The sequence below is a fragment of the Protopterus annectens genome, chromosome 9.part0 (assembly GCF_019279795.1).
Source record: "Protopterus annectens isolate FY-2018-M chromosome 9.part0, PAN1.0, whole genome shotgun sequence".
Classification (NCBI taxonomy): domain Eukaryota; kingdom Metazoa; phylum Chordata; order Ceratodontiformes; family Protopteridae; genus Protopterus; species Protopterus annectens.
Genome location: NC_056743.1, coordinates 326,691,239 through 326,709,664, shown reverse-complemented (window position 1 = coordinate 326,709,664; position 18,426 = coordinate 326,691,239). Strand labels below are relative to the sequence as shown.

At 41.8% G+C, this 18,426-nt stretch overlaps 1 protein-coding gene across 1 annotated transcript in view; it reads left to right on the top strand.

Annotated features, from left to right (window-relative positions):
• Nucleotides 1–18,426, top strand: part of CAMKK1 (calcium/calmodulin dependent protein kinase kinase 1) — a 1,557,316-nt gene that overhangs the window by 1,321,080 nt on the left and 217,810 nt on the right. The window contains exon 11 of the mRNA XM_044082102.1: nt 5,508–5,581. Within this exon, the coding sequence (XP_043938037.1) occupies nt 5,508–5,581 (74 nt within the window). The remainder of the gene's footprint in view (nt 1–5,507; nt 5,582–18,426) is intronic.

The window sequence follows — 18,426 nt, the reverse complement described above, 5'->3', positions numbered from 1 at the left end:
CTTACTCAGAGGTGATCTCTGCCTGACTTACAAAGCCATGTCCAACTCAGAATTGATGGACACGCTCCACCTAAAGAAATCCAAGTCACTGCGAGCCATGCATTCTAGTGAGCTAAACCTCACTACAACAATAATAGAACATGCTGGAGGGATAGATTCCTGTCACAGAGACTCACCATGCTTTGGAACAAAATTCCAAACTACATTAGGCATAGCCCCTCACTAACACTCTTCAAGAGAAACCTTGATGAGTGGATGGGTAACAGAAAATATATGCCTGGGATCACTTCACTGGCTCTGCTTGACAGAGGATCAGTTAATTAATCAATGGGGCAGCGAAAGCTGACACACTCTGGCTAGGCTTATAAATGCCATTGGGCAGATAGCCTAGTACCTACCTATGAACCTATAAGAGAAATGAAGAGGTGTGGCCCACTCACCTCTCCTTAGAGGTGGCAAGAGTAATAATTGCTCAGGATTACAGATGGAAGTGTGATCTCTCTGGTGGAGAACAGGGAACCCACTTCCCATGCTTAAGAGGAGGGGATGGGTCTGCTGGCTGACAGTGTCCCTTGTGGAAGTGAGGGGCCATCAGTGAGGACAGCCTATTTCATGCCTCCCTCCATCTTCACAAGCCAGAGTTTCTCAAAGAAATATAAACCATCCCAATGGCTGTCTAAATGATGGCCCTTCCAGTCCAGTGATGGAGAACAAACAGGTCAATTGGCCACAAGGGGGGTGATGGCTGACAGACAGCAGGGCTGGTGAATTAAAAAAAAAGACTCTTGCAACAACTGTATACAAACAAGATCCAAAATCTGTTCAGGATAAGAACATGAAGCATCCTTAGCTACTAATAATAGCTTTTTTTTCCAGAGCTATATTTGCATGATCTGATGCCCTATGCAGTCCCCCATCCAAACCAGCCCCCACCAGTCCAAACTCAAGATGGAATCTGTAACTGTTGCTTCATAAATGAATGCTGGAACTGCATCTGTGCCCCATCAACATTTAACTGCTTGTGCCCTGTACAGCCACTCCCTTCACGCCTCCCACCCAGTTATGGCTATGTATGTTTTTTTTTTTAATCTATAATCTTGACTTTGCTGCATTATTTAGTTTTTGGGACCAAATAGTTGTATCTCCTCTTGCAAGTCACCAACTTTTTTCAAAATTGTAATCATAGTTTTCTCTGCTGTTCGCTACATTTGTTTCCTCACTCGCAGTGTAACCCTGTCCACTATATACAATAGAAGGGGACTATAATGTAGCAGTGAATAAAATTTCATCCACCCATCTCTTCACAGTAATTATTTGTCTTTGGGTTGCTCTCCTTGAAGTACAGTGGACTTTAGCTGAGTTTTTGCATCAAAGTGGCTCTTATCCATTCCGGGTTGGCTACACTATGTCATACTACATAGCAGAAGGGAAAATCCAAACATGAGAGGGAACTTGCCAGTTCACATATGCAGCTGAAGATGTGACAGGTTTAAGAGATGATTTTCTAGCATTAGCTAAGAATTATGTCACTGTATGTGTGTTTTGCTGTTTCTCAGTACATTACAGCATCACACACTTTAATAACATACTGCAATTATTGTAAATCAAGTACTTTGTTTCATACTTTTGCTAGAACTAACAAAGCTGTTTACATAGAGAAAAAGTAGTTTGTGCCTTTGTGTGCAGAGGTTTTAGAAAATCATACTCTCAGGAAAACTAAAAAAAAAAGTTATCTCACGGTCTTATATTTACTTGGTACGGGCAAAGTTATAGCTCACCTTTTACTGCAGATTTTTCTACTGTCAGTTTCTTTCAAACACTGACCCTGGAACAGGTCCAAGAGTCTAATTTAATGTATTTCATAATCAGAACTAGGATCACATGCTCCGTATAAAGTCAGATTCTTTCATGTAAAAAATGTTGTTTTGTGATCATTTTTGAAGTGTTTCTCTGACTATTGCCTGTTTAGTCTTTGAACTGTTCCTGAGCTCTGTATGTCCTTCTGTATACTTTGATGATGTCAAAACTGAGTAAAGTTAAGAAAGTTAAAAATCTGTTGACACACATCTAGGCAGTCGTGGTTATAGAGCCTGCGAACTGCATAGACATGAGACTCATTGTTCATTACGCTATTTTAAATGAAAAGAATGTTCTGAGGAACAGCTCTGGAGACACACTCTAAGAATTGCTCAGAACTTCCAGACATAAGCGTTAAACAGAACAATTAATGTAATTATGCTCTACCCAAAATAACTCTGCTACTTTTGAAACTGATCATCACATTCATTTGAAAAGGGAAACTGTATTTTGACTGAATTTAATAAATGGCCTTCTATCAGAACAATTGCTTCCATCCCCTAGTACAGTCACTAGTTGCAAAGAAAATGAGAATAATTTTAGAAGGGTAGAGGGGCAACAGGGGTGATGCTTATCAAGATGATTTGAGGGTTGACATTTTCTTGTAAATATTATCAGAGTTCTTGAGGAAAGTTATACTTGTCCATCTACCTACTTAGGTGAATAAACAACTGGAAAGTTCAACAGTGTCTTTATTCCTCCCGCGGGGGTATCAGAGGGAGAGTCTACTAGATCTGTTAGCTAAAGGGATTTTATGTGGATCCTGTGTACTCTGTTTCTTTTAAGACCAATGAGTAAAGCATTAATACCGTACGTGTTACCAATCAAACTTTAAAACCTTTATTATCATTATCAATAACTACAGTCTGTGTTCTAATACTACTTTGTAAATATAGTGTAGTAAGTGCATTTAGTGCTGCAATACCATACTGTAAATATTGTAAACAATGTGCAGTTAGTGCATTTAGCGCTCCAACACCATACTGCAAACATTGTAAGTAGTGTGCAGTAAGTTTATTTAGTGCTCCAACACCATACTGCAAACATCATAAACAGTGTGCAGTAAGTGCATTTAGTGCTTCAATGTCATACTGTAAATATTGTAAATATATGCAGTAAGTGCATTTGATGCTTCAATACCATACTGTAAATTTTGCAGTGCACAGTAACTGCATTTAATGCTCCAGGGCTGTACTGGAAATTTTATATAGTAACTACATTCAGTACTGTAATAGCACATTGTAAATATTGTAAACGGTGTGCTGTAACTGCATTTAGTACTCTAACATCACTCTAAATCTTGCTACACTGAATGATCCATTACCATACTGTAAATATTGTAAACAATGCACAGTAACCACATTCAGTGCTCTTATAACACAATGTTAATATTGTAAATATGGTACTTTTTGTTTCCTAATCATGCTTTACAAACATGTATTCCATCCTTCTCCAGCTATGCTTCTGTACAAACTGAATTACCTATTAAACTTTATATTTGTACTCCCATAGTTTTTCATTTATGTGCAAGTATGTGCTAGTTGTAAATCAAAGTTAATACTGTTGTTTATGTAACTTAACATTGTGACTGTTGTTGTTTCTTGCCATATAGCCTAGTTGGTGGCTGAAAAGAGATATTGGAAAAGATCATTTACTCAGCAAGCAAAATTAAAATAAAATAAAGGTGGTACAGTGGTGTAGCTGTTAGCATAGTCACCTCACAGCAAGAGGTTCTCCAGTTTGATTCTCGGCTGTGGTGCCTGCTGTGTGGACTCTGCATGTCCTCGTGTGGGTTTCCTGTGGGTGCTCTGGTTTATTCCCACATTCCAAAGATATACGTCTGGAACATTTCTTCCCAGGCCTCCACTGAAAATGGGCTGTGTCCCAGTCAGACTTTCCCAGTAAACAAATGTTAAATAAATAAAAAAATATATAAAATAAAATGAGTCTAGGACATATTTTTGGTAATTCTAAGATGTTTCAGCTGTTGAATATTGCATGTAATTTATATCTATAGCTGCATAAGTCTGCTTGGCCGCCACGGTGGTGCAGCAGTTAGTGTTGCCGCCTCACAGCAAGAGGTTCTTTGGTTCGATCCTCGACTGGGGTGCCTTCTGTGCGGAATCTGCATGTCCTCCCTGTGGTTGCGTGGTTTTCCTCCGGGTGCTCCAGTTTCTTCCCACATCCCAAAGACATGCTGTAGGTGGATTGGAAACTCTAAATTGGCCCTAGGGGTGAGTGTGTGTGTGTGTGTGTGTGTGTGTGTGTGTGTGTGTGTGTGTGTGTGTGTGTGTGTGTGTGCCTTCTGTGGAAGGTTGCGCGCCAGGCTGGCAGCTCGACACTGTAAAACTCCACTGCCAATCATTAGCGGACAGGTGATCCACTGTGGCGACACCTAACTGGGAAAAGCCAGAAGAAGAAGAAGATGCATATGTCTGCTTATCAGGTTGCTAACTTTTCCGTCAAGTCTCTTGTTATTAACATGTTATTTTTGGCAGTGATACAGCTCTCCTTATTCATGACTCAGAAAATAGAAGTTTTCATTTCTTAACACATTTTCTGCTGCTTATAGTGGAGAAAGAAAAATTCCTTTTACAAAAAGAAAGCTTTCAGGAAACACAATTTGTTCTAAAGTAATCAAGCATAACATCTTATTAAAGATCTTATTAAAGGGGTTATATTGTATTTTTCAAAGGAAGATATCCCACGGAGAAATTTAAGACATGGAGAACATTTTTAATGATATATTGGGTGTCCCATCTGTGTGGCAGCTGGAACCCCCCCCCCCCATAACTTTCTTCTATTTCCAGTGCTCAGCCAGAAAGACAATTATTATATGTGTTTTAGAAAGAGAGGCCACTATCCACAGTGACAACCTTGGTCGTAAAAGGAGGACTAGCAAGTCTCTTCCTGTTGAGTGACTTCTAGGTGTTGGAGTGTTTTCAGCCTTCCAGAAACGTTTACTTCATCAGAAGTTTCCAGTCTCTTTATGGGAATTTTCTACTTTGTGTAGACATTCTCCTTTTCTGTTCCATGTGGACCTATCTGCCTATGAGTCTGCTGTAGGTGAGATGCAGCAGGACTGAGCTTAAAACGAAAGTTCAGATGTGAAATTTAAGCTACAGTCATGGAAAATGTAGATTTCTATCTCACTCTGAACTCCAAAAATGTGTACAACAATGCAGGAGTTAAAATGTGGGAGTTTTTCAAGTGATCTATGATGATCCTCTTGAAGTCCTTTTGGTCAAGACTGATAGACAAATAGACTTTGAATAAATGTTTGTAACTTACCCAAGTGATTTTTTTTTAGCTTGTTCAGTTCTTCAGTCTCAAATGAATGAGCTCTGATGAAATCCTCTGAGATTAGATAAACTGCATCCTAAAGTTTGCCTTGGCTTCTAACAATACATGAAGCGATAATGCTGAGTTTTGAGAGTTAAATACCTTAATATATTGGCAGATTGTAAGACAAAATCTTATTCTTGACTTGTATTGATAGTTTCACTTGAATCATATTGGTTGTCTTGTGTAAAGCAGAAATATTTGAACAATCACTGATGTATTTATTGGATTATTGTGGACATCTAAATATTTTTTTTAATTCTGAAATCATCATTTCAGTGACAGAATTTGTTTAATTATTCTTATAGTGCCCTTTCATAGATGACTATATCCTGTCTCTTCACAACATGATCAAAAACAAATCAGTGGAATTTTCTAATACGTGAGTAGCAAACACTTTGCAATCTCAACAGCAATGATCACTAAATAAAAATATTTTTATTGTCAGACATTTGTTTTCAAATTATTGAATGTCATTTTGAAATGGATTTGTAAGTATTGCTGAAGCTTCAATTTTATCTTATTGAGTTATTTTATTATGGTTCCAAATACATGGCAGCAGCAAAACAGAGAAAGGGAGAAAAATCAATACAAAATTTACTGTTGGTATACATTTCAGTATGACTTTGTAGAGTTCTGTTTTTACGTACTGTGACTTGAGAACGTTTATACTTCTTTCTTTAATTGTGCCATGCTTTTAAGCTTGGATATGTGTATGTGTGTGTGTGTATATATATATATATATATATATATATATATATATATATATATATATATACACACACACACACACACACACACACACACATACACACGTGTGGCTTCACCAGAGAACTCGGTATGTTTTTCTGCCATGATTTAGAACATAACTATCAATATTTATCGAGTTAGCAACTACTTTATTACTTATAAGCATGAGGAAACAGCTCATTTGCCATTTGTCATGGTATGGCTATCAATGTTTGTTCTACTCTGTATCAGGAAATAAACTCAGGCAAAAGTGTTTGTCTGTCTGTCAAGCTAATCTATCTATCTAAACTCTGGAAAAAATAAAAATCACGTTGCCAAAGTGGTTAGAAAGACCTTCTATATAGCCCACCTTATCATGAAAGGGTTCACATCTAGATCAAGAGAGGTCATTGTGCCCCTCTACTAATCACTTATCAGGCCCATAATTGAGTACAATGCCCCATTTGGGATGTACCTTACCTGACACCTTCAGCAACTGGAAAGACCCCAAAAGTATCTCACCAAGAGGATCAAGGGGCTCAAACAGATGCCCTATGCAGTTCGGCTAAAGAAACTCCAGCTCTACTCAGTTGCATACCGCCTATTCAGAGGCGATCTGTGTCTGACGTATAAAGCCATGTCCAACCCAGAATTAATGGACATGCTTCACCTCAGGAAATCTAAATCCCTTAGAGCTACTCACTCCAGGGACCTGAACCTCAGCACAGAAATAAATAGGACATGCTGGAGGGACAGATTCATATCCCAGAGGCTCCCCTCACTCTGGAACAAAATCCCAACCCATGTTAGGCAGAGCCCCTCACTGACCCTCTTCAAGAGAAATCTTGACGAATGGATGGGAGATCGTAAGTTTACCCCTGGGATCTCTTCTGTGTCGCTGCTTGACAGAGGTACAGTAAACAAACCTTAAAAGGGCTACCTTCTGTGACCTACTATACAGAGGCACAGTCAACTAATCTAAAAGGGTGGCTTAAGCCAAACATACTCTGGCTAGGCTTATAAATGCCCTAGGGCAGATAGCCTAGTATCAACCTATGAACCTATGAATATATATATATATATATATATATATATATATATATATATATATATATATATATATATATGGGATTTTGGCTTTTGATTGAAAAGGTATTTTTTTGAAAAAAGAAAAAGCAGATACAGCTGATTGAAAATCAGCTGATAATACATTAACAGATTTTTTCCTTGCAAGATCACGTTACAGCCGCAGATGGGTAAATTGCCCTTTGCTCACTTTAGTGTAGTCTTGGGCTTGATATATTTTATATATATATATATATATATATATATATATATATATATATATATATATATATATATATATATATATATATATATATAGATATATAAAATTGGTAGAGGGTGTGGGGGAAACAGAACTGACAGAAAAGCTGCCAACAAAACAACATTTGCATGTGTGTGTGTGTGTGTGTGTGTGTGTGTGTGTGTGTGTGTGTGTGTATATATATATATATATATATATATATATATATATATATATATATATATATACATATATATATGTATGTATATGGGTTGCAGTCAACCCCTTTGACAAATTTAGTTGCTGGACAGCAAAAAAGCCAGTACAGCTAATCACAGTACAGTAGAGATCAGGGACTTTACTCTTTCCCTCACTGTACTGAGATCTTGGAATTGTTATATATAATTAGCAGTGGGTGTGGGATTTGATATCTTGACTGTTTAAATCTGTATGATTTGAACAGATGTCTTTCTATTCAGTGTTGCAGTATTCTTCACATATGGGCTGTATTCCACCCTATGACCCAGTATACAAAAGGTTTTAGCCACTGCCAGTATGTGGGACATCACACTTCTGCTTTGACAACATCAGCCATAAAAGGACGTCTGCACATACCATCCTTAGAATTTTTCTGCTACCATTCGGAAGGTTGACTCCTATGTACAGTCTGTAGTCGAATTTCATGCATGTGTCACTACCAAATTTGGATAAGTTCCCCAATATGGATTTATTTCTTGCTACTGCCATCTGGTTTTGTTCATGTCATCCAGGAAGGGCAAGTGTTGGTGTGGAAGGCAGATTCCACATAAAGATAGCCATGAACACTGTCTTTTCCATTTAGGACCTAGTCACTACTACTGCTCTTGTTCCACCTGTCAGGCCTTTGTACCCAAAGCTTTGCATAGCCAACTTTCAGCTCTTAACCTGTATCTTGAAAATCATTGACAAAAAAGTCTGACTAAAGATGTTATGGAGGGTTCCAAGGGTCCTTCAGCTGAGCTGAGTTTGAAGAGGAAGGTGAGTAACCAGAAACCTCAATCCTCAGACATACTCCTTGAGGTTGGTGAAGACCCGGTGGTATGGTCGGAGGTTGGGGTTTTCTTCTTTGGCAGGTACCTCTGAGAAAGCTGACAAAGGAGTGGATCCCAGCACATCCGAGGCTATGCAGATGTCTGTTTTGGGCGACATGAGGGAACTGTGACTTGCTGTGCTGGAAGACTCCCACAGCATCTCTGCTGTTGTGACTAGGGTTCCTTCTTTAACTGCATTGGCCATTAGGCCTATGCCTGGTTCCTCTTCCTTGTCCCCTCTCACAGAAAGACATGTGAAGAAGAAACAGAAGACAAAACATCCCAACCTTTCTTCTTCTCCTCAGTTATTTGGGATGCCTTTTCCCATGGTCTAATTAAGGCCTTGAAGCCTACTTCCCCTCTTTCTCAGCCTTCTTTCACTTCTTCTCCAGTTCAGGCTTGCATCTCAGGTGCTTAGCTCTGATTCTGAGGATTCTTCCTCTGATGATGACTCCCTGGCATATTTCACCCAAATTACTTCACCTCTGGAATATGCATCCTTTGAGGTGAAATCCAATGGTGGGAATTAGTTTTCCTTTGGAGAGACTATTAATAAAATGAGGGAGTTCTTCAAATGGGATTGTTACCAGATTTCTGAAGAACAAAAGAGGTATTATGACCTTCTTCAGATGGAGGTTCCCTCTCCCTTTGCAGTTCCACTGGAAGCCCAGTCTCTTCAACTCTGCAGTTTCTCTAGTCTTACCCAGACACATTTGCTTCCTCGTGTAAACCTCCAGACTCTCAGGCCATCACTCCCAAGAGTCCTGACATATTTTATAAGGTACCAGATGACTACAAGTTTCTCTACAAGTGTCCCTCTGCAGATCCAGCTGTGGTCTCCATAGCTTCAGATAAGTCTTCCCGGTTATCTCCTTCTGCCAAGCTTCTTCCATCTGATAGAGAGAGCAAGATTCTTGAGAGACTGGGTAAAAAGGTATACACCTATTTCAGTTTAGCTATCAGAGCTGTTAACTACCAAACTCATATGTCTAGGTACTCCTTAGCTTTGCTTTCTCAAGCTTCACAGGCCTTATCATCTTTGCCAGACTCTGAGATTAAAACACAGGTCATGTCACTTTTGGCTGCATCTTCTCAAGTAGCTAGACAGTCCATTAAGTGCAGCTGTGATGCTGTCAAGGAATCATCTAGAGCTGCTGCTTCTGCCTCTGTACTTAGGAGGCATTCATGTCTGAGACTTCAGTCATTAACTGATGATATTAAGGCAAAGTTACTAGATGCTCCTTTCGACAAGTCTGCTTTTTTTGGCTTTGCAGCTGCAGACTTATTTAAGGGTCTTTTAGGAGGCCTGCTTGTTCCTCCTCTGCTTCCTCTTCTGCTCCTAGGTCTAAGAAGTCTACTAGAAGACCCACTCAGTCGAAAACATCTTCATCAGTCCCCTCTTCTCAGTAATTATTTCAGGCCAGACACAGTTCTTTGTGACTACCAACTTTTCCTTCCAAGTCATACACCTCTTTCTTTTTGCCTTTCTCTTTCTTTTCCAGCTTGGACAAGGATCACTCAGGAAGCCTGGGTCCTATCCATTATCCTAAAAGGCTATTTTATGACTTGGAAGAATCTCCCTCCTTTCATGGGAATTCCACAGCCCCCACCAGTCAGTTGCAGCTGTTTCCAGAACTTATTTCACAACTGATGTGTCAAGGCCCCATTGAAATTGTACCTTTGGATCAGAGAGGCAAGGGTTTCTACTCAAGAATGTTCCTGGTCCCATGAAAGGATGGCTCTGGAAGACCAATTCTAGATCATGCCCACTTGAATACTTTCCTGCAAGTTCCTTCTTTCTGGATGATGTCCTTGCAGTCACTCTTTCCCCTCATTTCACCTCAATCTTTCATGGCGTTCTTGGATCTCAAAGATGCTTATCTGCACATCCCTATTGTTTGCACTATCAATTTTCTGCCTTCCCTTTTGGTCTTTCCACTGCCCCAAGGTTATTCACAAAGTGCATGACCCCTGCCATTGCCTTCTTGAGGGTCCAGAGTGTTCAGGTTTGTCCTTACCTGGATAACCTTCTTTTCCTAGCAAACAACACAGATTACTTGTCTCATAATCTATTGAAGGCCATTCATCTCCTTCAAAGGGTTTCACAATACATTTAAAAAATCCAGTTTGACTCCATCTCAGGATCACATCTTCTTGGGGTGCAGGTTCAGGGTAGACTTGATGATGGTGTTTCTGCTCCAGACAAAGTTCATTCTCTTACTTGTTTCATAGAGACCCTTCTGACTCTTCCTTCCATCTCAGTTAATGTTTTCCTAAGACTTCTAGGATTCATGGCTTGAACAATTCCCATGTTACCCTTTGAAAACTCCATATGAGGAAATTTCAGTGGTGTCTAAAGACTACCTGGTCCCAGCATGCTCATCCACTGGATGTTGTGATTCATCTTCTTCCCTGCCTGAAAGCAGAGCTCATCTGGTGGATTCAGCAGCTCTATATGAATCCAGGCCTTCCTCTTCTTTTGCCCCAGCCTTTTCACAGATGCTTCAGACACTAGCTGGGGGGGCATCCGTTTGCTTCCAGGAAGGGTCGGGGTCTCTGGTCTCCATCTCAGAGAAATAAGGGCTCAGCTTCTAGCTTTGCAAGCTTTCCATCCTCTCTTCCAACCAGGTCCCTTGAAGATCTTTACAGACAATACCACTGTCTTCTGGTACATAAACAAACAAGGGACACCAAATCTTACCTTCTATGCAGGCTAGCTATCAAGGCATGGGAATTGGCCATTCAGTACAAAGTCAGTCTTCATGCTGTTTACCTACCCTCTGCTCAAAACTCTGTGGCAGATGCATTAAGGAGGTCCATGACACACTCTCACAAATGGATGCTTCACAGGGATGTGTTCCTGGACCTGGTTCATTGGTGGGGTACTCCACATTTGGATCTATGTGCCTCCCCTCAAAACAGACACCTTCCTCTCTTTTATGCCACTCTGACTTAGAAGGTGGGCGCCCTGTCTTTCTCATGGAAGGGGATGTTTCTCTAAGCATTCCCCCCTTCCCTCTCAAACAGAAGGTTGTGCTGAAGATTCAGCAGGACAAACCAGAAATCGTGTTGGTGACTCCCTTTTGGCCAAGACAGCATTGGTTCCCTCTTCTGCAGCTAGCCAAGGACCATAACAACAAGTTACCTTACGGATGGATCTGCTCACACAGGACAAGGGATCCCTGCTTCATCCGCATCTGTCAACATTGCAGCTGAGCTTCTGAGTAATCAACTTCTGATCCTTTTCAGGCACCTTTACTCTCAAGACGTGCTTGTGGTTTTGCAGGAGGCCAGGAAACCCAATACATGATAGTCTTATATTTCCAAATGGAGAGGATTTTCTATCTGGTGCTTTAACATACGTCTAGATCCACTTTCTGTGGATATTCCATTAGTACTCTCTCACCTGTGTGAACTACTCAAAAGTGGCTTATCTTATTTCTTAGTGAAAGTCCACTGCTCTGCTCTTTCTGCTTGTCTGCCACTATTACCTCCATTAGCTTCCAGATTGGAGGTTAAACTTTTCCTTAAAGGCATCATACATATTAAGCCCTCAAGGAAACCAATTCCTCCTTCTTGGGACCTTAATTATGTCTTAGAAAAGCTAACTCTGCCCCATTTTGAGCCATTAAGTTCTGCTTCTCTGAAGTTTTGCACTTGGAAAACTGTACTGCTGGTTGCCTTGACTTCTGTTGGAGGGTCTCTGAGATACAGGCCTTGATGACATCTCCACCTTTCTTGGTTTTCCACATGGACAGAGTTTCTTTGTGAACCAAACTATCTACCTTTTTTCCTTCTCCTCAGTCCTCTAGTGAAACAATTTTGCATACTCTTTGATGTACATAGGCAACTTAGGTTTAGTCTTGTCCAAGTAAATCTATCAGGAAGTCAGATCAGCTGTTTGTGTCCTTTTATCCCAGAGCTCTGGGTCTGCCTGTTTCTAGACAAACAATTTCATCTTATATTTCTAAGGCTGTTGTGTTTTGCTATAATTTCTATGGTAAGTCCTTGTCGTCTTCTGTCAGAGCCCATTCCACTAGAACTTTGACTTCTTTGGGGGCTTTCTTTAAGGGTCTGGATACTAATTCCATTTTGGAGGCTTCTACTTGGTCTTCTGTGTACACCTTTACCAACCATTACAAGTTGGACTCTATTTCTAGGCACAAAGTAGGGTTTCCTAGGGGTGTTCTCCATGAGTTTGTGGAGAGTTCTTCCTTGCAGACTTCCTCTGATGTTCTTCGTGTTTCACTGTTGCAGTCATAACTGTAGGGTGCTCCTGCCGGCAGGCAGCCCGAGGTCGGCCAGAATCCCAAAGTCTGGGTCCGGCGTCAGCTGTATAAGCTAGTATCCTGACGTCAGTACGCCTTGGTACATAGCCCTCAGCCGACACCATCTTCTCCAGTCTTTCTTGCCGTGCGGTGGAAAGCAGCTCGCAAAACGTTAGTTGGCGATTTTCGAACAGCGTATTTGGTTGTTGTCAGTCCGAAGTTGTTACTTCTCTTCTCAAAGCTAAGTACCCCGTTGGAGAATCTTTTTCTTGGTCCTCCGATGTCAGAAAAAGTTAATAATTGTATAGCGTGTGGGAAACAAATACATCATAAAGATTTCCACTCTTACTGTCTACCTTGCTTAGGCCCTGACCACGACGTTTCTTGTTGTCGGTTCTGTGCCAGGTTCAACTCTCGTACTATCAAGCACAGGTACGATTGGGCTTTAAATTATTTTGGCAGACGCTTCAATTATAGAATGTCGTCAGACACTACCGGAGTTCAAAAGAAGCGCAAAGACAAAGACAGGCCTCCGAGGTCCAAACAGGACTCGTTGCAGCTGGAGCCAGCGTCCGGTTCGGCTGTCGTCAGTGAGGCGCTTTTGCAGCCCCTGTCATCCGCCACTTCTGAACCGATGGCCGATACGGACTCCCATGGGGAGCCATCAAGGCCCACTATTTTAACTGCTGCAGGACCTTCGGACGTCGCTCCTTCAGATGGGTCCGGAACCGCTGTGCAGGTACCGGCTTCTGAGGGGGTTTTCAGGCCTACTCACATCACTATTTCAAAGGCAAAGGCAAAGACAAAGACTCCTACTAAGTCTAAAGTTCCAGCTCAAGCTGCTTCTGAATCCACTCCCAAGACACAAAAACAATTATTGAGGATGGCTGAAGATTTGCTTACAATGATTAGGGGTTCTCACCCCCCTCCTGAGAAAAGGCCTCGACAGGATGTTACTCTGGATTCCTCTGACCAGGCTTCTGTATCTTCTGTTTCTTCCTCTGATCAGGACTATTCCTTTCCCCTTATGAGGATTCGGATGCTGAGGATTCTTTGCCCTCGGCCTCTCCGCCTGAGGATTTTTCTTTTGGGGAAACCTTGCATGAGATGAGGTAACATTTTCATTGGGAAGGACAGGAATATTCTGCTTCCAAAAAGAGGCTTAGAGAATTTCTTCTTCTTCCTCAGCATAGACCTTTAGCTATCCCTCCTGTCTTGGACATTGTAGATGATGCTTTTCTGAGGCTAATTTGAATCCTGATTCCATGCCTCCTGCTCCTTCTAAGCCTGATAGATTTTATAGGGTTCCTGACTCTCATTTATTTTTATTTAAAACCCTTCTGCAGATCCTGAAGCTATTTCTCAGGGCTATAAGGCTGCTAAGGTTGCTACTTCTATTAATCCTATTCCCTCTGAGAAGGATTTTCGTGCTTTAGACAGGTGGGGAAAAAGGTATATACTTCTGCTACCCTGTCTGTAAGGGCTTTAAATTGCCAGTTTCATATGTTTAAATATCAGCAATTTCTTTTGTCTGTTTTAAAGCAAAAGCTTGCTTCCCTTCCTGCTTGTGCAGAGGATAAGGAACTTCAGGATATTTTGCATGCTACTGAACAGGTTAACAAGCATAGCTTACATTGTGGTTTTGATGCTTTGGATGCTTCTTGCAGGGCTGCTGCCTCTGGTACTGTGATTAGGAGACATGCCTGGCTTCGTGAACAAAGTTTACCTGAACAGGTTAAGGCTAAGTTATTAGATGCCCCTGTTCAACAAGATGTTCTTTTGGTTCTAAGGCTGAGGAAGTTATTAAAAAGATGGAAGAAAAGGCAAAGTCCATGCAGACTGTAAAAGATTTCTTGCAAGTTCAGCCTCCTAGATTTTCCAGGAATTGGCCCTCTAAAAATTGGTCCTTTCCCACGTCTGACAGGCCTCAAAGGGGAAGATATAGACGCTCCAGAGGTCGTGGTCAAGGCCAGACCTCTTACAGATCTAGACAATGGACTGCTTCTTCACCTAGAAGGGGAGAAGACAGATCCCAATCTCAAAGAAAGCAAACTCAATGACTCTCTCGGTTGGGCTTCAGGACCCCTTTACCTGGACGCCCCTCTCGGAGGAAAACTGTCTCTTTTACAGAAATTGGACTCATATTACCCAGGACAGATGGGTATTGGACGTGATTTTAAAAGGTTACAAGTTCCACTTTCACACTTTGCCAAGGACTCACGGTTGGCCAGATCTGCCAAAACTTGAATAGTCAGAGGCCTTAACTCAAGTGGATGCTCTTCTGGCCATGAGAGCCATAGAGCCTGTTCCACTCTCGGAAATGGGAAAAGGGTTTTATTCAAGGCTGTTTCTGGTTCCCAGAAAACAAAACTCATGGAGACCTATTCTGGACCTTTCTGTGTTAAACACCTTTGTGGAAATTCCAAAGTTCAAGATGCTTACTCTGCAACAGCTAATTCCAATGCTCTCTCAGGACGCCTGGATGGTGACATTGGACTTAAAGGAAGCCTATTTGCATATCCCTATCAGACAAGAACGCAGGAAATTCCTCAGGTTCAAGGCAGGTTCGAGGCACTTTCAATTCTCTGTTCCGCCCTTTGGTTTATCTACTGCCCAGAGTCTTCACCAAGTGCCTGGCACCAGTAGTGGCTTACTGCAGACTTCAGGAGATCCAGATTTACCCCTATTTGGACGACTGCCTTATTCAGGCAGACAGCAAAGATCTTCTGCTTCAACATCTGGACTTTGTTCAACGTCTTCTCCTACTACTGGGATTCTCAGTGAACATAAAAAAGTCACATTTGATCCCTTCTCAACAAATGGTATTCTTGGGAGCCCTCTTAAATACAACCTTACAAAGGGCCTACCTCACTCCAGAAAAACAAACTCAGCTGGCTTCTACTTTCAACACCTTGGCAACTCTATCTCAGCTCACTGCAAGGAAATTCCTGCAGGCTCTGGGCTACATGGCTTCCTGCATTCTGTTGATTCCAAACGCAAGGCTTCACATGAGAAAGCTTCAATGGTATCTGAAAAGTGTATGGTCACAGCATTACCACAATCTGGATATTCTCATTCCTCTGATCCCCTGCCTCCAGAAGGAGTTCCTCTGGTGGTCCAGGGCATGCACTTTAAATGAAGGAAAACCTTTTCGTCTCCCTCAACCTACTCAAATCCTAACCACGGACGCCTCGGATTATGCTTGGGGAGCACACTTTCTAGACAATTGCCAGCAGGGAACCTGGACAAAGGACCATCTTCACTGGCACATCAATCTGAAGGAAATGTTGGCAGTTCAAAATGCCCTTTAGCCTTCAAAACCTTTTACAACCAGGGCCTCTGCTAATTCGCACAGACAACACCACAGTCATGTGGTACATCAACAAGCAGGGGGGTTCTCATTCATACCCCCTTTGCAGACTAGCTATGGGTTTATGGGACACAGCTCTAAATTTGAATCTGCATCTCCAGGCTCAATTCATTCCAGGGAAACAGAATCTCTTAGCAGACATCCTGAGCAGAAACATTTCAGATCCTCACGAATGGATGCTAGACACCAACTTGTTCAACAGGATTACTGCAGTTTGGGGATGTCCCCAGATAGATCTGTTTGCATCCCATCTCAATCATCAGCTGCCTCGCTTTTGCACCAGGTCCTTCCACAAAACAGCATGGAGAGTGGATGCCCTGTCCTTCAGCTGGAGAAGCCTTTCAGCATATGCCTTCCCTCCTCTTCCTCTACTGCCTCGGGTACTACTGAAGATAAAGCAGGACCAGCCCAAGTTCCTCATCTTGATTGCTCCAAATTGGCCTCGACAGTTTTGGTATCCAACCTTAAAGCTCCTGTTCACGGGGCCTCCTTGGATTCTTCCACTGAACCCTTCACTTCTGTCCCAGCATCAGGGTCAGTTACTACATTCCAATCTCAAGACCCTTTGCTTGGCAGCTTGGCTCTTCAAAGGAATTTGATTTCCTCTAGTCTTCCCAAACAAGTTTTGGATGTTCTTTTGGAAGCTAGACGGCCTAGCACTAGGAAATCCTATGCCTCTAAATGGAAGAGGTTTTCTATTTGGATGCAGGACCGAGGCTCTGATCCTCAGGTTCCTGATCTCTCCTCTATTTTGCTTTACCTTCGAACTTTTATCTAAAGGACTTTCTTTTCTTCCATTAAGATTCATGCTTCTGCTATCTCTGCATTTCAGTTCTGATCCTCCTGTTTTTCACATCCTTTGGTGAAGCAGTTCTTGAGAGGGGCTAAAATTTGCGGCCTCCAAGGACCCCTCTTGTCCCTGCCTGGGATCTTAATTATGTTTTAGAAAAACTTACTTTGCCTCCTTTTGAGCCTGCTGCATCTTCAGATATTAAGTTTCTATCCTGGAAGACTGTTCTTTTGTTAGCTTTGACCTCTGCCAGAAGGGTCTCAGAGTTGCAAGCTCTCATGGCTGTGGAACCATACCTTATTTTCCATCAGGACAGAGTATCCTTGAGGACCAATCCTACTTTCATGCCTAAGATGATTTCGAAAGTGGCTTTGAATCAGACAATTCACCTTCCTACTTTCTTTCCAAATCCTCAAAATAAAGGGGAAAGGATTTTGCATTCATTGGATGTGCACAGACAGTTACGATTTTACTTGGACAAGACTAAAGATTTCAGAAAATCTAACCAATTGTTTGTTTCCTTTGCCTCCAGTTCTCTTGGAAAACCTATTTCTAAACAAACTATTTCCAAATGGATTGCTTATGGAATCAGATTTTGTTACACTCATCATGGGAAACAGTTTCCAGGGACCATTAGAAGTCATTCTACTAGAGCAGCTGCTACTTCTACAGCTTTCCTCAGAGGAGTCCCTACCAAGGATATCTTGGAAGCTGCCACTTGGAGTTCTGTGCATACTTTTTCCAAGCACTACAATCTCCCTTGTTTTCTAAGTCTAGGGCAGGCTTTGCCTCTGCTGTCTTGCAGGGTATTCTTGCCTCCCCTTCTTCTATCTAAAGCCTCCTCCCCTCTACACTGCTTTGGGATTCCACCCTACAGTTATGACTGCAACAGTGAAACACGAAGAACATAGTACAGTTGTGTACACCTACCATAAATGTAGATGTTCGAGTGTCTTCACTGTTGCAGTCGGAGTTTCCCTCCCTCCTATCCCCTCTTTTTCTCATATTTGTGGTGTATTTGTGTTTCCTTGTTGGATTCATTTTTGATTTGTTGGGGACTTCTGACATCTAGGGCAAGAAAGGCTGGAGAAGATGGCGTCGGCTGAGGGCTATGTACCAAGGCGTACTGACGTCAGGATACTAGCTTATACAGCCGACGCCGGACCCAGACTTTGGGATTCTGGCCGACCTCGGGCTGCCTGCTGGCAGGAGTACCCTACAGTTATGACTGCAACAGTGAAGACACTCGAACATCTACATTTATGGTAGGTGTATACAACTGTACTTTCCTTCTACTCCCAGGGTCTCAATTAAGCTGTGGCACTCTCCCATATGTAAAGAATACTGCAACTTTGACTAGAAGGACATAGAATAGTTGTGTAAAATCTTACCATAACCATAGATGTCCTTCTCTTCTATGTTGCAGTATTCTGTCCTTCCCACCTTTCCCCTGCATCTTGTCTCTTTCTAGGATGACGTATTGTTTTCCTTAGGACACTTGTTCCTCATGAGGCATTCTTGTTCTGAGGATGGTACATGCAGACGTCCTTTTATGGTTGACATTGTCAAAGCAGATGTGCAACATCCCATGTACTGGCAGTGGCTAAAAGTTTTTGTATACTGGCCGGATGTCGGCTCATAGGACGGAATACAACCCATATGTGAAGAATACAGCAACATAGAAGAGAAGGACA